The following is a 22,243-nucleotide window of genomic DNA, read 5'->3' as shown; positions in this document are numbered from 1 at the left end:
TACAGCGACTGACAGGTAAGAAGAGGGGAGGCAGGCTGGAGGTAAAAGGGAATGAAGGAAAGAGTCTGAAGACCTTAACTTTTAACTCTTAATGTTTGATAGCCTCTGCAAACTGCATTAGCACCTACTCCAGTTTATGTACCATTCACAGTACTTCACTGTTGCAGTATTGGGAATTTTACAGAACTACTTTATATGAGGGATGTGAGAGTCATCTAGCACATTTCTCTATGTATATATTAATTCACTCTATGATATTATAAGAAAGATTGGCTTTTCTGGAGAATTTCCAGGAATGGGAAAATCATTTCCAAATAAGTAAGATCATGCCATCTTCAGCACTTTTAATTACAAGGAACAAATACAAAATATGACTTGGAAAAAATCATCGTTAAAAATGTTTTACATGTGTAGTAATTAGCCATTACAATTGATTAAACAGCTCTCATCCTAGAATCTTTAAGTAAGTGATTTAAATGTTTCTTTTAAATGCTTCTTAGAGAGTAATGTCATACTCAGCTTTTTATTCTTGAGGACCCAGAGTCCTAAAAGTCTAAATGAACTGCTCGATGCCATACATCAACCTGAAGATACAGCAGTGATTTTACCTTATAATAATTTATTACTATAGCTTTTCCCCCCCCCCACATGAAGGAATTTTACTTGGTTTAAACAAAAAATAGTCCTATTACTAAATGACGAATTACTGTTGCTTCAGTTAGAAAAGAAGTTCCTGGGGATGTGAGAAATGAAGGCATATGATCTTCCCTAAATGAACAAAGGACTATGATATCTGTAAATGGTCTTCAACTGGCTAGTTGAATGCATCTCTCAGTGCCCATGCTAAAGTTAGGCACTTAAAATCCTCAGAGAGAATGAACAGAAAATACTGGATTTACATTGGAAAGAAACTTACAGATTCTGTTGCCCAATATCTTCCTCTTAAATTCTGAAAGTAAAGGTTTTGATTGAAAGAGCTTTGCCGAAATTCACCAAGCTAGTCAATGACAGAAGAGCAAATAAACACACCATATTTTTTGTTGTTGGGACAATACTGACCTTTGAAACAAAGAAGTAAGCTGAAACTCCCCCCATTCTATCCATAAATGCTATAGCATGAGGTAAAAAAAAAAAAACACTCAAAGATAAAATTAAATTTTCAGGTATTAAGATAATCTTAATAGTTTGGGATGCAAAATGAAAAATTTCTCTTTCTATTAATTATGTGTTCTGGAATGAGATGTCTGTTTAAGTCAATTTCAAAAACATTCTTACTAGCAATGAGAAAAGTACTTCAAGTTTTACAGGAATAGGTCATTAGTACCCATGAAGAGAAAGGCAAAGGAAATCTCATTTCTTCTTGCCACCCCCAAGAAGCCAAATATCAACTTAAATAAAGAAACTGAATATTACCAGTACTTCAGAAGCTTTCCAAAGCCCCCTTTCGTCCCTTTCCTCTCTTCAAGAATATCTACTTTTCAGATCTCTTTTTGCCAGGTATTTGAATAGAATGATATAACGTGAATTCTGTGAGTCTGACACCCCTTAGTCAAATTAATTTGTGAAATTCTAATTCTGTTACCAGTTTTACACTTTTCCTTTTGCTAGGAATTCTTATTTAATTTATTGAAGAAAAATGGCATTCTGTTCCTGCATATTCTGAGACTGGAGTTCTGTAATATCAAATTAACTTTTCAGATGTAGATTTTCCTTTGTAAATTAGTTGCTTTGTCTTGTAGTAGTCATCTTTGTGAATGAACCAACTGGCTGAAATTGATTTCTTTTTTCCTATGATGAGACAGACTGTTTGTCTTACTTTGATTAGCATGTGGTTTTAACAGATGCCTGAAAATCTGCATATATTTGAGCAGAATTGTGTAATCAAGCCTATGTTCTGTTCATTGATTGATATCTTTTTCTCTCTTATACAGGTGAGTGAAGTCCCAAATTCAATGCATAAGACAAATCATTCTATGGTGACCGAATTTGTATTGCTGGGACTCTCTAGTTCTAAGGAGCTCCAACCTTTCTTGTTTCTCATATTTTTACTAATTTATACTGGAATCCTGCTGGGAAACTTTCTCATCATTCTCACTGTGACCTCAGATGCCCGCCTTCACACCCCCATGTACTTTCTACTTGCAAACCTCTCTTTTACAGATATGTGTCTAGCTTCCTTTGCTACCCCAAAAATGATTGCTGACTTTCTGGTAGAGAGTAAGACTATTTCTTTTGAAGCTTGTCTGACTCAGATTTTCTTCCTTCACTTATTTGGTGGTGGTGAGATGGTGCTCCTTGTATCCATGGCCTATGACCGCTATGTTGCTATTTGCAAACCTCTCCACTACATGACGATCATGAGCCGTCGTGTGTGTATTATGTTGGTCATCATCGAGTGGTGTATTGGCCTCATCCATACTCTTAGCCAGTTGGCCTTTACTGTGAACCTTCCTTTCTGTGGTCCCAATCAGGTGGATAGTTTTTTCTGTGACCTCCCTCTAGTGACCAAGCTGGCCTGCATAGACACATATGTCATCAGCCTAGTAGTGGTCGCAAATAGTGGCTTTCTCTCTATGAGTTCCTTTGTCCTCCTGGTCATCTCCTACACTGTGATACTTATCACAGTCAGGAAACGCTCCTCCGCCAGCATGGCAAAGGCTCGCTCCACACTGACTGCCCACATCACAGTGGTCATATTATATTTTGGTCCATGTATCTTCATCTATGTGTGGCCTTTCAGTAGTTATTCAGCTGACAAGGTCCTTGCAGTGTTCTACACCATTTTTACTCCCATTTTAAACCCAGTTATCTACACTCTAAGAAACAAAGAAGTGAAGTCAGCTATGGCAAAACTGAAGAGCAAGTATTTGAAGCCTGGCCAGGTTTCTGCAGCCTTTAGAAATATTCTTTCCTTAGAAATAAATTAAATTAGTGCATTGTCACCAAGTTAGCATTGTTGGCAATCACAAATGGAATCTCTGTGAGGTTAAAGCATATCAGTTTGCTGAAAGGGAAGGATTGACTGGGAAACATGAATGAAAGAGTAATTATGTAAATGAAAGTACAGAACACATGGTAGCAATTTTAAAACTCTCTTCTTTCTATCATGGGTGGTTTACTTCTTTGTTTTTGTTTCATACCTCAATTTTTTTAAAATAACATCTTTTTAAGATATAGGATTATCTACTTAAGAGATCATGAGAAAATGTCATTTATGTATAAATGTTAAAAAAGAAAAAAGCTCTCCCTCTTTCTCAAATAAGTCATTGTTTTGAACCAAATTTTCAGATGATAGAGACAAAATTAAAAAAAAAATATTTGGTGATTTTAGAGATGAATTATTCTTCAATAGCATGCCTTTTCATGAGGATTGGTGCCTGAATCCTGTCATAAACATCTTCTCTCCACCTAGGAATTCAAGGTCTCTATCTTCTTTTTAAAAAGTAGTTTTTCACAATGACACCAGTAAAAATGGCTGTTTTTCTATATGGACTTTCATTTAAAATCATTGTCAAATTGCCTAATGTAGGCCCTACTGATTGCAGAGCTCCATTGTTACCCCTTTGTGATAGCAATGGGATTGCACCTCCAAGAATACGTTTGAGGCTAAAATTGCTTTGGAATCCCACTGTACATTATTTTATGTTTTCCCGCACATCATATTCAAGGATTTTCATATATTTTTGTGCTGTTTTCTAATTCCAATCTGAAAAATGTTCTCTGGCTCTTTTATAGACCCCACTGCCTAGAATTTCCCAAATGGAATCTATAATTTTAGTTCCAAAAAAATTATTTCTGAAAGAAAGATGTTATATTGTTCAGGATTCAAAAAATAAAGTCAAGAATGTACTACTGTCTTGGTATATGTATCTACTCAGATTTATGTAATAATATAATATCCCCAAATTATATACTTTTGTACTTTTCCAATGTAGTATATAAAACAGATGATCTATTACTTTGTTACTAGCTAATTTCAATTAACACAGCACAAAGAGCCATGTAGTAAGGATTTTACTGCATTAGGTCTTTTAAAATTTTCTCATTGAGATATTTTTTTTGCTCATTTTATGCATTATAGGATTAAGAAATAGGATTAAGAAAGGCTAAAGAAATTGAGAAATTTTCAAAGGTTAGAAAAAGGCAGTGTGTCTTTCTTGTCCAGGTTTTTGTTGTGTTTGGATTTTTGGCATTTTGTCCCAGAAGGACACAATTATAGAATGGACTTTTACCTAGTGTAGAGTAGGTTCTGATCTTTGCAGAAAACTTGATTCTCTGCTTAGATTCTCACACTCTCTTACTAGTAATATGGAAAAGTCAGACTCATTATCAGCAAGAACTCTAGGATTCAAACTCAAGAGGCTCCTAAGACTCCTGTAAGATTAGTCATACAGCAGGAGGACAGGTAACTGGAATAAATATTATTGTACATACATTTGGTAAAGAAATTAAGAAAATCAGAAGCAAAACTCAGTAATGCACAAGTATTAAGAAAAGACAAGAAATGAAGGAAGAACTGAAGAGCTTGTGATTGTTGTGGAAATAAGTTAGCCTCAGAAATTTTTATTTTGCTGTGGGTCTTACTTTATTTTAATGATTAAATGCAAGAGCACTTATATAGTACTTTTTTTTTATAAAACAGGCACTTTTCGATGTCCGTTCTTACTTTATATACCAATGACTCACTTAATCCTCTCAAAACCTCTATGGGCTGGTACAATTACCACACTTATTTGCTGATGTTGAGATTGGAGCACAAAGAGATGAAGCAACTTGTCAATGGCACAATGGAAAAGTAAGCCCAGTCAGGCTGGCCAGCTAAGGTATTTTGAACCTCTGTACTCTGGCTCTACTTTTCTACTGTGAGTGAGAAAGGAGGAAACCATATACTAGAACTCTAACATTCACCTTGGTAGACAGAACATAGGTAAGAGAAGAGCCAGTGAAGACATGTGAACAAGTGCTATTTCACTCATCCAGTATGGTTTATTTTTCCCCTCTAGGAGAGAAACAGGCAGACTCACAAATAGTGTGTTCTTCCCATATTTAGTTGTTGAATTTTTAAGCAGTACAACCTTGGAGTACAGTTGCTCTTCTTAAACTCTCCCATCACATACACACATATTCCTACACATTAATATTTCACTGAGCATCTATTATATGACAAGCATTGTTCTTAGGGCCAGCCATGTATCTGTGTATTTAACACTCTAGATCCCTGTTTACATAAAGCAGGGATTCGCAAATCCTTTCTAAATTCCAGATAGTTAATATTTAGGCTCTATGAGTTTCTGCTGCACATTTTGTTTGTTTGTTTAATTGAAAGTGGAGAAATGATTCTTAATAATTGGACTATTCAAAACAGACTTTGGTCCCTAAATTTCCCATTAGGCCAGAGTGTCCCAACCACTACTACAGAACATAAATTCTAGAGATGAATATAGAAATCAAATAAAATAGTGAACACACAAGTAGATAAACATGAAATAAGTTTAATCAAATAAAAGAGCTTGAAAATTCAATATATTCTAAGATTCAGGTAAGGCTTACTAAATATAAGAGTTAAAAAAAAAAGGTTGAAACAGGAGAGTGTAGAAAGCATGTCCGAGGTCTGAGACTTGCAAGCACCGTTGTTTGTGCCCTTCTTCAATGACACAGGGCAATGAACCACCAAGAAACAAGAAAAAATTCTTTTTTTTCAGCAGAACATCGCATAAGTTTATTTCTGATGTAACAGAAATGTTAAAATTGACAAGTTTAATTCTTAACTACACCAAGTAAACTTAGCCATTTAGGTATTTTTTTAGTTATTCCATCCAAAAAACTGAGGGAGCATTTCTCTTCCACCACCGCACACAATGATTCCCCAATACTTCTCCTTCTGGAGGACTTGCAATTGGAAAGTGCACTGCTTTGGGAGATATTTCAGAATTTCCTCACCCAAATGAAAACAAATCTGGACAAATTATACATTGAATAGATTTATCTGCAGATTCTGTGCTTTAGAACCTAAATCAATTATCATACAATATAATTTTTACCTATTCACCCAAAAGTAAAATTTTTACTGTAATATGGCCACATTCTGTGATCTTCCAGTTAATAGAATCATTTACTGTATTACTTCCAAGAAGGGTCACTTTTATTATATATCAAAATTGCCAACTCAACATAGGGCACTCTTCATTCTTTGCTGATTCACGGGCATATGAATTGGTGTCCAGCATCTACGTTCTTAAGTGGGTGGAATTATTTAATACAAGTTTGAGGCAGGAAAATCAACCTTTTACACATATTAATGATTTAGGTTAAGTTACCGACTGGTATCGAAAAAGAGAAACCATAATGACAGGGACCCTACACATTTCAGAATTTAATTTTTTTCCCTCCTTAAATAACATGTGTTTAATTAGTAATGAGACAGCTATTTTGGTTTCAACAACCACACTTAGGGATACATCCATAGGACTGATTAGATAGTCCAGGCAAAATGGTTATGGTAATATATCATATATTACTATATATATTACAATAGAGGCAGGGCCATCTCAGAAAACTCATTTAAATATCAAAATCTATTTTGATATCTGAAGTCTACAAGGAATGAATTCTTCACACTAATGCCTTCTGTAACTCTAATACTCTTCTCTTGGCCAGAGGAAGCTGAAGCTTACCCATGAAGGCTAAAGGTGCTTAATATGAAACCTTTCTTTTAAGCTGGATTTGGACTGCTTAAGAAATTGATGCTCAAGGAATAGCATGGTCTTTGGAGATTTTTACTATCTTAAAATTAGAACCCTGTATATTCACTCATCAACTACCTTCCTTTTCTGTATTATTCTTGGCACTGAATAAGACTGTTTAAGTCTATTATACTTTCACATTCTCAAATAAAAATTTAGAATTATAAAATGTACATAAACACCTTGTAAATAGTATATTTGGATAGATGAGGTTTTCATAACAGAATTTTACAAAATAGGATAAATGTTATGAATCAACTTTCCTTTTAAAGTAAACTGAGAGAAAATGCAAACCCTGTGCACTGTTATAAAATCTAATGGGACATTGTACTGGGCCATCAGTATTGACAATATAAAAAATTTTAAATATTGGAGAAGGGACTATGGGACAAAAAGACAAAACAATTTCAGATGCTTCCTATCGTACAAAATTTTTTTTTTCTTATCATTTTTTTTTATTTATTAGATTTTTTTTTATTAATTAAAAAAAGAATTAACAAAACAATTAGAAATCATTCCAATCTACATGTACAATCAGTAATTCTTAATAACATCACATAGTTGCATATTCATCATTTCTTAGTACATTTGCATCGATTTAGAAAAAGAAATAAAAAGACAACAGAATAAGAATTAAAACAATAATAGAAAGAAAAAAAAACAAAAAAAACAAAAACAAAAAACCTATACCTCACATGCAGTTTCTTTCAGTGTTTTAACATAATTGCATTACAATTGGGTAGTATTGTGCTGTCCATTTCTGAGTTTTTATATCCAGTCCCATTGTACAGTCTGTATCCCTTCATCTCCAATTATCCCTTCTCTCTTTTTTTTTTTAATTAACGGAAAAAAAGAAATTAACCCAACATTTAGAGATCATACCATTCTACACATGCAATCATTAATTCTTAACATCATCACATAGATGCATGATCATCATTTCTTAGTACATTTGCATTGGTTTAGAAGAACTAGCAACATAACCGAAAAAGATACAGAATGTTAATATAGAGAAAAAAATAAAAGTAATAATAGTAAAATCAAAACAAAACAAAACAAAACAAAACAAAAACCTATAGCTCAGATGCAGCTTCATTCAGTGTTTTAACATGATTACTTTACAATTAGGCCTATCGTACAAAATTTTATCAACCAATCAAAGCCACTTGTCTACATGCCAGAAAATATTCCACTTTATAAGTCAGTTCTTTCAGTTGAGTAGGTCATAGTGACACATGCATTATTAACACTTCTAGACTTCTACTTTTCCAAGGATAGAAGCAATGCATTTAACAATTCCACTCTTCCCTAAATCCTTAAACTCAACATTGCAGGTACAGAGTACATTAAATCTTGGATGTTCTCCAACATATAAGTAATAGCATAGCTATGTTCTCAAAAATACTGTCCTGGTATTCTTTCCTATATAGTCAAATACTCAGCGGCCACAGGTTTAGCAGCCTGCATTAGCTGACATTAAATGAATTTTTTGTATCACAAGTCCATCTAAACTTCCCTTTAAGTTCTTTTTAATAAAGTCCAAGAGAAAACATCTGCTTCAGATTTAATTAGAGGGCTTTAACCTTCAAAGGCCTAGACTCCATTTTTAACAATGCGGACTAAAACTACTGTTGGGGTTCACTGAAGGAAAAGGACAGGAGGAAGAAAGGTAAATCACAACAAATGTTTTTCAGCCAGTTAAAGGCCATGTCTATAGCTGGGATATTAAAATAAATTGATCTAACCAGCCCATACTCTAAATTTAATGCTACTAGGAACAATCAACAGCAGGAAAAATAAAGCTGCGAACAACCAGCCCACCCACCAGGAAAAAGCAGTTTAACCCAAACGCTGAGACTGAAGTATAAACACTACCTCACCAAACTGCCCCATCTACCTCAACCACCAGCAAGGAAGGGAGGAAAAACTGCTTAAAGAAGCAACAAAAGCTTAAGTATTTCTTACAAGGATAATAGTAATGGTCCAGCTCCTGAGACAGCGCTCAGAAGGACTAAAGGTGGAATGCAGGCAGAGTTTAGGGATTAGTATTCCACAAATAGTATTAAAAACCCAAAGTACTGTGCGGGCCACAGTGGCTCACGGAGTTCTCACTTGCCTGACATGCTGGAGACCAGGGTTCAATTCCTGGTGCCCACCCATATTAAAGTAAAATAAATAAATAAATAAAATAAACTCAAACACACTAACTTGTCTATGAATTACTAATAAGATATTGTTGCTGCTTCTTTTGTCTTTTGAATATACAATATTTTATAGGCTCTGCCCTTTAATGTGAAAGCAGTTCATTAAAAAAATTAGCTAAAACTTTTGACATTATTTGACATCCTGATCTTTGAGACCATATATCTTAACTATGAAACTAAACATACCTATACCTTCTCCTTCCTTCAATGAAACCACCTCACAAAAGTCAGAAAACTAAAACAATTCAAATATGATTAATGTTTAAAGTCCTTGAAAGTATTAAAATTTTAGGGAAAAAGGAAGGAAAGAGAGAAGAAAGAGAGAGAAACAAGATAGCCATGGAGGAAACTTTAACAGAAAAAGGGGAAAAATCAATGGGCCTCTCTTTTATTTGGTGACAAACAAGTGCAAGAAAGGTCATTTGTGATTTGTTCAGGTATCTGTTTTTTGCACATCTGCATTCTGGCCAGGAGGGACTTTGAGGTTTTTCTGTAGCACATGAGCATCTGTAGGTTCTATCTTCTTGTAGCAATTCTTCCTTGCCTCAATAATCTCAAAATCAAGTTCCTGTAGAAGTCCATTGCTGACTCATTGCTGGTCTGGACATGTAGATAGATGCTGTCAGGAGTGCCATTTTTTTCACAGAAGTTTAAGACATGAACTAACATTTTAGTTCCTATTCCTAGCCTCTGGTAAGGTGCCAGACATCCTTAGCATCACGACATAAAGTCTCTTCTGCTTCTGTGAAGGATCCACCCTACAGCATACTGCACATACTGCAATATCAGTGAAACAGGCACGTTTTGCTAGCTCTCCAACCTCCAGCACATCCTTGTAGAACTTGTCATTCCTGGAAAGATAACTTGGTTTACTCTCTTCAGCCGTTTAATATTGTGCATCTCCCAACTCCACCTGGACTTTCATCTTCACCACGTGCTGAGGCCAGCCTGACCACTGACACCAACGCGTCATCTTGAGCACTTCGTGCCTGCAGCTCTGGCCACTCGACCCTGCAGGGCGGCCTCATCTCCCGGGGCAGGGAGCTGAGTGGGTGACCTAGGCCGGGAGTGTCTAGCATGGCCATGTGCTTCCAGGTGTCCGCGATGCCTCCTCCGCCGCGTGGGTGCCCGGCTTCTCCACGCGAGCATGCGGGTGCTCAGCTCGGGCCCCCACCCAAAGCAACGGTTCTTTATGTCAGGGTATCCAAGGGACTCCCTCACTGAGGAATCTTTTATCCCTCACTAGTACGTGGCTGTGTAAACACGTAGACCAGGACAAGCCATCAGTCTACTTATTTCTGATAAACAGTGTGGGTTAGGGGTGCTGAGATGGTGGGTTTCTCCTCTGCCAGCATGGATAGCACAAGCCCACATCCCGTGGACTGCCCACATCCCTGTGGTCACATCAGTCTTTGGTCCCTGCATCTTCATCTACCTGTGGCCCTTCAGCAGTTATTAGGTTTACAAGGTCCTTGCTGAGTTTTACGCCATCTTTCCTCCCATTTTAAACCCAGTTATCTACACTCTGAGGAACAAAGAAATGAAGGCAGCTGTGTCAAAACTGAAGAGCAGTTATCTGAAACTAGGCCAGTTATCTGCAGCCACAAAAATGGTTCCCTTCCTGAAAGCAAAGTGAACTTACAGGACTGTCACTAATTTATTTCTGTCTTTTTACACTGTTACGAATGTAACAAATGCAACCACTGTCGTCTAAAAGTGAAACATTTTGACCTGTGGGGAGGGTTGATTGAATAAGTTGAATGAAAGTGTCCTGATGACAATACAAAGCTGCAGAATTAACATTAACAATTTTAACCTTCTTCTTATCCATTGAGTGTTTTCTTCCTTTTTGGTTCTGTTTCCTCTAGTTGTTCCTTATTTGGAAACTTTTCAAGAGGTAGGCTTACTATTGGTTTTGAAGAGGAAAGGAAAACTCACTTATTTATAAATGGTAAGAATTGTACCTTTCCACCTCTAAAAATACCTGTTTTGATCCACACTTTGGAGTAAATATAGGTGTTTATGTCTATACTGCAGTCTCAATAGATCTATTTATAAATAATCTATATGATACATACCATAGATGACTTATAATATATGATGGACCTATAAAGAGCATTGCACTTGCATATAATTCTTGTTTTAATGATCTCAGTGATAGAAGAAAATGTAATGGCTCTTCAGCAAAAGACAATTACATACACCATATTCTTTTCACATATTCTTGTTCAAAGAGCCTACTTAATAAACATTGTTGATGAATAGCAACTTACTGTACAATCCTCTTTACCAAAGTGTTTTTTTGCTTATCTGATTTTGTCTGTTTGAACTGTATTTTTCACAAATGAGATTTTCATGAAGTTTCGTGCCTGAACATCCTCTCTCTTCTTAGGTCCTCATGATCCCTGTACTCTCAGAGAAGGCAGAGTTTCAGACTGATACCTGGCAGAATGATCATTGTTCCATGTAAGCTTTTATTCAGTTAAAATACTCTTATTAAAATGCCTAATTCAGGTCCAGATGTTGACAGAGACCTCTTGCAAAAGTGTTTGGGAATACATGTGGACTTACCTTTCCATAATAACTTAGGAGACCATGATTCCTTTGGATCCCTGGTACTGGCTATTTTAGACTTTCCCTGTCTTATTGAATTCATGCATTTCCTGTTATTTTCTACTGCATTTTGGTTTCATAATGTGGTATAATACAAAATGACATTTTTCTAGATCGACCATCTGTAGTTTCCAAATGGGATTCCATAATTCCTATTATCGAAAAGTAAGTTTTTTTCTGAGTTAAAAGGTACCAAATTGGTCAGCACAAAGAATAAAATAAAAATAGTATGCATAATCATTTGTTTACTTATGTTCTGATGCTTTTTAAAATAATGAAATATGCCAGAATTCTGTATTTTTGAACACTTTTACCACGTGATATATTAATTACATGATATTGTGTTAGTGGTATTAGTTGCATTTTAAGTAGCAACAATACACAAGAAATAATACAACAAGGATGTTACAAGTATGGTTTCTTTCAAGTTTTAAAACATCTCCATGACATATTTATTCTATTCATTCTATACATGATACAAGTGAGTTTAAAAAAGTTAAGGAATTGAGTAACTTTATAATATTAGAAAATGGCACAGAGAATTTCATATGCAGGTTTTTGCTGCATTGGGTTTTTGGTGTCTTTTTTGACCCAGAGAGATGCACTTTAGAATAGACCACTGTCTGGTGTGGAGTAGGTTGTGACCCTTGGAAAAAGGTTGAATCTCTCCTAACCTTCTCTCTTACTCTCTCCTACTAATAATATGCAAAAGGCTTAGATCCATTATGAACACTAAGTTTAGGATTTGGACTCAAGAGGATCTTGACAATGCTTGGGAAGTTTTTTCACAGAGCAGGAGCACAAGAGACAGCTAGAAAGTATTATAGTATATTCAAATGGCAAGGAAAGTAAGAAAACAGATAAAAAGAAGCCACAGTGATATGTAATTGCTAAGAATACTCACACAAAGTGGAGGAAGAATTTCAAGACTTTTGTATATTATAACTAGTTTAGCCTCGGCACTCTTTACTCTTCTGCAGGTCTGGTTTTTCTGTTTTGTTTTGTTTGTTTGTTTTTGATGATGGTATTAATCACAAACACACTGAAAAATACTAAATATGTATCAAGTACTTTTCAATGCCCCATTCCACAGCCTTCATATACAATAACTCATTTAATTAACAAATAATCCTAGTTGTTGGTACAGCACAGAGAGATGATAAGTATTGAAATATAACCTAATATATATCTTTTGGATAGAAATTATAGCAGGAGAGGAACCAGAGTAAATAGATGTGCAAATCAATTTTATTTTTCTTAGACCACTGTGAATTTTTTCATAGGAATGGACAATGAATATTCATCAGGTGTGTTCACAATCATGTTTACATAGTCTATATTGTACCTTGTAAGATAGTTTACTTTGTTCTCCTTCTCATCCTGTGCCAAAAACACTTACACAAACACCTTAAAATTTTATTGAGCATACATTTTATATCAAGCATTGTACTTGAGGTTATCCATACATCTGTGAAAATAAGCAACTAGAGCTGCTCACAGAGAACAGTGACTGGGAAGCTTTTTCTGGAATTGCCAGTTAGTTAATCTTTAGATTCTGAGAGCCACATATGATTTTGGTGCATATTCTTCTCATTTTATTTAATTTACAACCCTCAGTACTGTAGAAATAGTTTTATCCAGTGGGTTATACAAAAATAGAGTGTGTACTAGATTTGAGCCCTGGAGTCATAGTTTTCTAATTCCTCTTATAGTGAATAATTCTGGTTGGGGACAGAGAGGGGAAACAAACACACAAACAAGTAAACATTATGCAAATTGCATCAATTACTGTGGTTGAAAATATTGAAAGTATCTTTAGATTTATTTATTTAACGGTTAAATTAAAATAAATACAGTATAAAAGTGAAAGTACACTAAGGGAAAAGAGAAGGCTCATGTTAGAGTCAAAAACTTCCAAACACAGATTCCAGCATCTTTCCTGGGATTTAGAAACCACCCAGATAGAATTAACGTACCTTAATCTCTGGGGAGCTGTTTTAGTTTTCTAGAACTGATATGACAGATACCATCTATTGGTTTGGCTTAAAAACCTAGCATTTATAGACACAGTCCTTGTAGTCAAGAAGTCGAAAATCAGTATGTCACCAATGCCATGCTTTCTCTCAGAGTCGATGGTGTTGTGCTGATGGAGGGCCTCCAGCTCATGGCCATCTCTGTCTCTCTGGCTTCTTCAGACTTCTGATTCCTGCCAGCCTCCGATTTCTACTGACATATGTGACATATGTGGATCTCAGAATCTACAGATTAACTAACTGGCAATTGCAGGAAGAGCTTCCCAGTCACTGTTCTCTGTGAACAGCTCTAATTGCTTATTTTCACAGATGTATAGATAACCTCAAGTACAATGTTTGACATAAAATATATGATCAATAAAGTTTTAAGGTTTTTATGTATGTGTTCTGGGCACTGGATGAGAAGGAGAACAAAGTCAACTTTATTCCAAGGTTGTGTTGCTTCAATATATTGTGTTGCATCTAATTAACTGAGCCTCGATTCCTTGTCTTTAGAAGACCTGCATTCATTTGGATTAAGACCCACCCTGATTTAGTATTGTTGCAACTTAACTAATAACAACAAGTTCAAAAGGTCCCATTTACAGAGTCTTCACACCAACGGAAAGCAGATTTAAAACAAATCATGTCTTTTGTGGGGTAAATGATTCATCCCCAATAAGAACCAAGAAAGTCCTTTACTGGTGATCATTTATACCTTGGTTGTGAAACCAAGTAATCCAGTGTTAACCATCAATCTACACATGTTGACAATATAGTTAAGTACGCCTATATATTAGATTTGGACTTGAATCTGCACATTTTAATGGTGGGCCTCTACATCTTATTTTCCTCTTGGCCAGGAATCAGCACCATAATTCCACCCATCCCTGAAGATAAGCGCTATGCTCCCACAGACCACTTGTGATCAACATTTTCTGTCCACAGAAGTAAATAGCATAACATTACTGTTATGTTTATTTAGGACTGAAACTAAAATAAAATCAGGAAAAGAGAAAAAATACCCAGGAACTGCTATTTTAGATAAGTTTATGAAGAAGGTTTTTCTGAGAAAGAGAATTTTGAACAGATATCTGATGAAGTGAAAGACTGAATCACAGGAAGCTCAAAGGCAAAGGAAAAGTCCAAACAAAAGTCACTGGGGCATGAATCTGGAGTATTCCAGAATCAAAGACATGTAGTGGAGTTAGAATATGGTGACTTAGGTTCTAAACTAATGAAGTTGAAGATAGGAGCATCTAGTGTCTAGCTAACATGGATAATTTAAGATAAGATATCCATTTTTTAATTCAAGGAGACCTTGACTATCGTTTTCTTCTCTGCAGGCTAAAAATCCGGGATACCATCATCCTACAAAAAACAGTCATATCATCAATTGAAAAAAATTATTACAAACCAGGGTTTGAAGGCAGAAAAAAAAGTCTCTAAGACACCCATCATGAAAGGAAAATAAAATCATAAAAATGAGTGCAAATAAAACATAATAATATACTATTTAACCAAAATCAAAAGAGATTGTAAAGAAAATTGGCTATAAAGAGCAAATGGAGCTAAGTTTAAGGGATATGCAATTATTGGCAATAAAATAAAATGTCTAAGCATAAAGGAAAACTGTAAGTAAGCACTAGAACCACAGATGGCAAGTTTTCTGCAGAGAGTTCATGGAAAATTCAGTCATAGTCCTAGGTATGTAATCCTGGCTCCTTGAAAAAACAATTACAAATCCTTGTAGGAGGAAAGCCTACTTTAAGAAGTCTTACAATTTCCAGAGACCATATTGATGTTGGATGTCATGGTATATTAATGTATTATTGGTGTTTTAATAAATCACAATTTTAGAGGCTTAAAACTATCGAGATTTATAGCTTGGATCCTGAAGTATAAAAACAGGGTTTTGTAGGCACTCTTCATTTAGAAGGTTCAGGATAAAAATTATTTCTTTACCTTTTCCAGATTCACAAGGACACCTGTTTATCTCAGCTTGTGGTCCCTTCTTCAGATCACCCCAGCTTCTTTACTTGATCATCACATCTTCCTTTACTGCATCTGATCCTTCTGTGATTACACTGGACACCCATGGATAATCCAATTTAATCTTCTATCTCAAGATTCTTAAATTAATCACAATTACAAAGTCTCCTTGACCTCATCAGGTGATATAATTGAGGGCATGATAGATTTGGAGCAGGCGGCTATATTCTGTCTGTCATTCCTGGTATTATAGATAATATTAGTATGCAAATCTGAATATTCTACACATATCCAAAAACAATGAAGATCCATAACAGGATCAATGAAATCAACCTTGATATCTGCACAAAATATAATTAGAAAATAATAAAGCTAATGCTCTAAATTTCAAATCACATCTACTGGAGAAAAAAAAATATTTGAGGCCGGCAATGTTAGATCTGCAGTCCACTCTGTGGCTGAGAAGTAGGGAGAGGTTGGTGGAAAAGAAGTGTACAGACAGAATGAGAGGGCCCATCCAGGTGAAGAAAGACAAGGAGACAGAACTCTGACTTTGGAGCATCAGAGCACTGTTTAGAAGAATCAAAATAAAATACCTGTAAGGTGCTGCGATAGAGGACACAGCCTCAGAAGGCCCTGTGTTCTTTTTAGTAAAGAAACTGTACTTCATTACCAAGAGAAGATGATGCTTGGGTTAGGTTGAATCGTGTACTCCAATTTAGACATATTCTTAATCTTAATCCACCTGCTTGTGGGTATGATGAACCTATTGTAAATAAGACTTCATGAAGTTGTTATCTTTAGTTAGGATGTGTCCTCAGTGAATGAGGGTGGTCCTTAATTTGGATTACTGGAGTCCTTGATAAGCAGAAGAAATTCAGATGGAGTAGGAGAGAGAATGCCACAGACAGAAGTTGGTAGCCAGATGTCAGTTGAGCTGGGAACACAATGTGACATGAAAGTCGAAGTAACCAAGGATTGCCTCCCGGGAGGAGACTGCTGATTCAGGAAGAAGAAAGCTGTCTAGTCAATGCCTTGTTTGAGACTTCTGTACTGTCACATCATGATCCAAGAAATTCCCATTGTTTAAGCAAACTGATGGTTTTTACATGCATTAAGAGTCTCTCAAACTGAGGGAGTGCTCTGAAGCTAATCTCTGGTTACACCTGAAAACTCTTCACTAGTTCCTGGAGTCAAATTGTATTGTTAATAGGAAAAGTACACAGACTTTCTAATAAATGTTAAAAAGTACTCAACATTCATACAATGGTAGTATAGGAAGAAAAATAACAAAAATTAAGGCTCTAAAATCCTTATAAAGCATATTAAAAAGTATGAAAGAATTGGAGAAAATTAATGACTAAGGAATAAGACAAAGGTATCCAAAATACCTTTGTATTTTTTTTTTAAATTTTTTTATTAATCAAAAAAAAGAAAAGAAATTAACACAACATTTAGAAATCATTCCATTCTACAAATGCACTCAGTAATTCTTAGTATCATCACATAGATGTATGATCATCATTTCTTAGTACATTTGCATCGATTTAGGAAAAGAACTAGCAAAACAGCAGAAAAAAATATAGAATGTTAATATAGAGAAGAGAATTAAAATAATAATACTAATAATATATATATATATATATATATATATATATAAAGGAAAAAGAAAAAAAACAAAAACAAAAGATACAAACACACGAACAAACAAACAAAAAACCATATTTCAGGTGCAGCTTCATTCAGTGTTCCAACCTAGTTACATTACACTTAGGTATTATTGTGCTGTCCATTTTTGAGTTTTTGTATCTAGTCCTGTTGCACAGTCTGTATCCTTTCAGCTCCAATTACCCATTATCTTACCCTGTTTCTAACTCCTGCTGGTCTCTGTTACCAATGATATATTCCAAGCTGATTCTCAAATGTCGGTTCACATCAGTGGGACCTTACAGTATTTGTCCTTTAGTTTTGGGCTAGACTCACTCAGCATAATGTTCTCTAGGTCCATCCATGTTATTACATGCTTCATAAGTTTAGTCTGTCTTAAAGCTGCATAATATTCCATCATAGGTATACGCCAGTTTGTTTAGCCACTCGTCTGTTGATGAACATTTTGGCTGTTTCCATCTCTTTGCAATTGTAGATAATGCTGCTATAAACACTGGTGTGCAAATGTCCGTCTGTGTCTTTGCCCTTAAGTCCCTTGAGTAGATACCTAGCAGTGGTATTGCTGGGTCGTAATCCATTCTGCCATTCTATGTCTTTTGATTGGGAAATTCAGTTCATTAACTTTTAGTACTATTACTGTTTGGATAATATTTTCCTCTACCATTTTGGCTTTTGTATTATATATATCATATCTGATTTTCCTTCTTTCTACACTTTACTCCATACCTCTCTCTTCTGTCTTTTTGTATCTGACTCTAGTGCTCCCTTTAGTATTTCTTGCAGAGCTGGTCTCTTGGTCACAAATTCTCTCAGTGACTTTTTGTCTATAAATGTTTTAATTTCTCCTTCATTTTTGAAGGACAATTTTGCTGGATATAGGAGTCTTGGTTGGCAGTTTTTCTCTTTTAGTAATTTAAATATATCATCCCACTGTCTTCTAGCTTCCATGGTTTCTGCTGAGAAATCTACACATAGTCTTATTGGGTTTCCCTTGTATGTGACAGATTGTTTTTCTCTTGCTGCTTTCAAGATCCTCTCTTTCTCTTTGACCTCTGACATTCTAACTAGTAAGTGTCTTGGAGAACGCCTATTTGGGTCTAATCTCTTTGGTGTGTGCTGCACTTCTTGGATCTGTAAATTTAGGTCTTTCATAAGAGTTGGGAAATTTTCAGTGATAATTTCTTCCATTAGTTTTTCTCCTCCTTTTCCCTTCTCTTCTCCTTCTGGGACACCCACAACACGTATATTTGTGCGGTTCATATTGTCCTTGAGTTCCCTGATCCCCTGCTCAAGTTTTTCCATTCTTTTCCCGATAGTTTCTGTTTCTTTTTGGAATTCAGATGTTCCATCCTCCAGTTCACTAATTGTAGCTTCTGCCTCTTTAGATCTACCATGGTAGGTATCCATTGTTTTTTCCATTTTTTCTTCTTTGTCCTTCACTCCCATAAGTTCTGTGATTTGTTTTTTCAGATTTTCTATTTCTTCTTTTTGTTCAGCCCATGTCTTCTTCATGTCCTCCCTCAATTTATTGATTTGGTTTTTGAAGAATTTTTCCATTTCTGTTCGTATATTCAGCATTAGTTGTCTCAGCTCCTGTATCTCATTTGAACTATTGGTTTGTTCCTTTGACTGGGCCATATCTTTAATTTTCCGAGCGTCATCCATTATTTTCTGCTGGTGTCTGGGCATTTGATCAGATTTCCCTGGGTGTGTTACCCAGCTGGTTGAAAGCTTTTTCTGTGAAATCTCTGGGCTCTGTTTTTCTTTTCCTGCCCAGTAGGTGGCGCTCGTGGCGCTCGTCTGTCTGCACGGCAGTCGGCCCGGGAAACCGCGTGTGGAGGCGGGGGTCGCTGGCTGCCGCGGCTTGGGAGAGTGCCGGTCCTAATTGCCCAGCTGGCCCGAAACGCCAAGCGTGACGGGAGGGCCCCGCTATCCAACGTTCCCAGTCAGGCCGGGGAGCCACGTGCGTGGAGGGGACCCCAGTCGCCAGCCGCCCGGCCGGGAAAACGCGCGCCCCTCGGGTAGCTCACCGCAGCAGATTCTCCCTGCCCATTCAGCTGTTCCAGAATGGGGTACGCTGTCTTTTTGGTCTCTGTCGTGACTCCGGGAGCTGTTTCGTATTGTTTCTGTTTCTTTAGTTGCTTTTCTGGAGGAGGAACTAAGACCCGCGCGTCTTACTAAGCCGCCATCTTCTCCGGACAATACCTTTGTATTTTGTACAAATTTTGTGTTTCTTCTCTGGAAGAAAAGGAGGGGTATGTGAGATAATAATGACAGAAATAATACTGAAAATCATTAAGTAAAAAAGCTTACAGGAATGAAAAAACCCCAATATATTTATGTTTTGAAAGGGCTAGATTTTGACCAGAGAAAGCTTTCTCTAAATACCCAACTCTAACATGTACCATAGTAATGGTATCTGACCTTACAGACCCTGTTATACAATCATTCCTCAGAGGTGCTGCAGCTTTGATTTCCAGACCACTCTAATAAATTGTTAAACATAATAAAATGAGTCATATGAATTTTTTTGTTTCCTAGTGTTTATAAAACTTATGTTTATACTATCCAGTAGTTTATTGAGTGTGCGGTAGCATTATTTCTAAAAAGATAGGCAATGTAGATGCCTTAATTAAAATGCGAGGCAAGATACACAATGTGAGCACGTGTTGGAAAAATGGTGCTGGTAGACTTGCTTGAAATAAAACATTTTGCCACAAACCTATTTGTGAAAAACATAACATCTATGAAAGCACAATTAAGCAATGTGGCATGAAGATGATTGAAACAAATGCTGTTTTTATTTTTAATACGAGCCAGGGAATCGTTTGACTAGTGATATGAATGTAATATATAAAATCTTAAATTAAAGTCTAAAGGGAGAGAGTAGTTGAAAGAATTCCGTGTAAATTTAATCTTTAATTTTTTATACGTATAGCACAAGAATCGGCCTGAGCACATTGCTGGCATTTTATCCGGCAGCCCAAGGCCTGGTCCCCTTGCCCAATTTGCTTCCTTCGCCCAGTTCGCGCCCTAGCGTCCCAATGCTGCGGAGACCCTTGGAGACGATCATCCTCACTCCCACCCGCCCATGCTTTCACCACCTGTTTTGCCCAGGAGCTCTCCCTGCGGGGTGCTACTCCCCATGCAGGCACCCACCTGCAAGCCTGGGAGTGTGCAAAGGGATTTCCCTTATGCAGGACCCCTCAGCACCCCAGACCCTCCACCATGGGACTGTCTCTGCCTGTCCTCAAAGCCCTGCCTTCCTTCCACTTCCTGAACCTCATGGGGCATCCCTGCGCCCCTGCTCTCTGGCAGGTGTTCAGCCAACATTGGCGGGCGATTCTATGTGAGCAATGTAGGGGCATTGACAGCTGCGCTCTCAGCACACATAAGCCTGTCCACTCTCTGGGTCTCCTATCTTTCTGTGTAATTTGAAAACTTATTATATCATATAATAAAATTATCATATAATAAAACATGCTGGAAAAGCTAGTATATATATATATATATGTTTTTTACGTATATGTATGTATGTATGAATGTATAGCAATATCTAAACAGTGGGCAACCTTGGGAGAAAAAAGAAATAAAAAATTGAAAGCAGGTAAATCGAATTGATTACAACCAGCATAATATGAAGTAGGAAAAATTTTCATTTTAAAATTACAGTGACTTATAAAAGCTTAAGTGTGACAAAAGTGATTAAGATGGTTAATAGCAAGAACAAAAACATAAACTTTCAAAATATCAAGAAAAAGTGAAAACTAAAGAGCAGAAAAAACAGGTCACATTGTGTAAGAAATGTTCTATATTTACTAATATACAGTATACATATAACATCAAAGAACTGCAGAAATAAAATAATTTCTATAAATAAATGTACATAAATTTAATCTATCGAAGATGATATTCAGAATGGTGCAGAATGCAAAAATCTAACTTTTTGCTCAAACAACTGAAAAATATATATAAATTTTACCTATTTGCACAGAATTACTTAAGACAAGTTTTTAAACAAATGTTTAAATATTATTTTTTCTTATTAGTTCTATCTAATTTTTACATATTTTTATTATAGTGTTTACTAGGCTGTTTTTAAATGGACTGCTTTCCATTATTCTGGGAAAGTCAGGAAAGTTGATTCTGACACAGTCTGCATGATCTTTTTTTCTTTTTTAATTTCTGTGGGTTGGTATCTTCTAAGAATATCTTACTCTTTCATCTTACTGATGTCTAGTCACATTTTGTTAAAAATTCTGCTCCAACTCAAATTCACTTGTTTATAGGACTGTTGTACAAATATAATTATTTTCCCACAAAGTCCATTTATTGAATAACATATTTCTTTAAGTTGTTATAAATGCCCATTATTAAACTAAAGTTCACAAATATTTGGGGCGGGTTCAAGTTGTGTTTGCAAGATTTTTCTACTGTAAAGTTTCTGTTACCCAGTGTCCCCACCCCATGATCCATTGATTGGAGATCGTTCATTATGAGCAACCCATTCTATAGCTGAAATTGCTGATCCCTCCCTTGAGATCGCTGCTTAATTCCTTGAAGGTTTCCATTCATATTTCAGGAGGTTTAATTGGAAGGTGCACTTTACTAATATACACAGGACGGAGAGCAGGAATCAGGTCTCTTCATGTGCTCCTTAGTGAGGTATGATTAGCTTTAATTTCAAAGAGGTCTTTGCCAGTTATCTCGATTGCTAATGCTTTTCATAATTGCTTCCTATAAACAAAAGCAATGTTGCAACAATTGCGCCAAATTCCAAACATATGAAATAAGCAAATATATTTGCAGTGTTAATTTGCTTCTTTTCTTTTCACCCAATCTCCTTTCTTGTGTTAGATTCCTGAGATTTTCCAGTGCCCCCCTAACGTGTGCAGATTCCACTAGGATAATGCACCCAGGCCTGTCCCACTACGTGCAAGAGAGCACAACCTAACTACAGACATCCTGAATCTATGTCTTTTAAAAACTAACCTGCTTTATGACTCATCTT

The 22,243-nt window shown here is 36.1% G+C and overlaps 1 protein-coding gene across 1 annotated transcript; it reads left to right on the top strand.

Annotated features, from left to right (window-relative positions):
- The first annotated feature begins 1,952 nt into the window (after positions 1 to 1,952).
- LOC143655352 (olfactory receptor 4K15-like) lies at positions 1,953 to 20,585 on the top strand. The gene is made up of 3 exons (XM_077126706.1): positions 1,953 to 2,863; positions 4,334 to 4,405; positions 20,171 to 20,585. Exons 1-3 carry the CDS (start codon positions 1,953 to 1,955, stop codon positions 20,583 to 20,585), a joined length of 1,398 nt encoding a protein of 465 aa, XP_076982821.1.
- The last annotated feature ends 1,658 nt before the right edge of the window (positions 20,586 to 22,243 follow it).

Source organism: Tamandua tetradactyla, chromosome 14, assembly GCF_023851605.1.
Source record: "Tamandua tetradactyla isolate mTamTet1 chromosome 14, mTamTet1.pri, whole genome shotgun sequence".
NCBI classification, from domain to species: Eukaryota; Metazoa; Chordata; class Mammalia; order Pilosa; family Myrmecophagidae; genus Tamandua; species Tamandua tetradactyla.
Note: the sequence above shows the minus strand (reverse complement) of the source record. Positions and strands in the feature narration are given on the sequence as shown.

Coding starts and splice junctions, on each gene's coding strand:
- LOC143655352 (XM_077126706.1), top strand. CDS start 1,953: ATGCATAAGACAAATCATTCTATGGTGACCGAATTTGTATTGCTGGGA. Junction 2,864..4,333: donor ATGGCAAAACTGAAGAGCAA/GTATTTGAAGCC, acceptor ACTCATTATCAG/CAAGAACTCTAGGATTCAAA. Junction 4,406..20,170: donor GTCATACAGCAGGAGGACAG/GTAACTGGAATA, acceptor TTATACGTATAG/CACAAGAATCGGCCTGAGCA.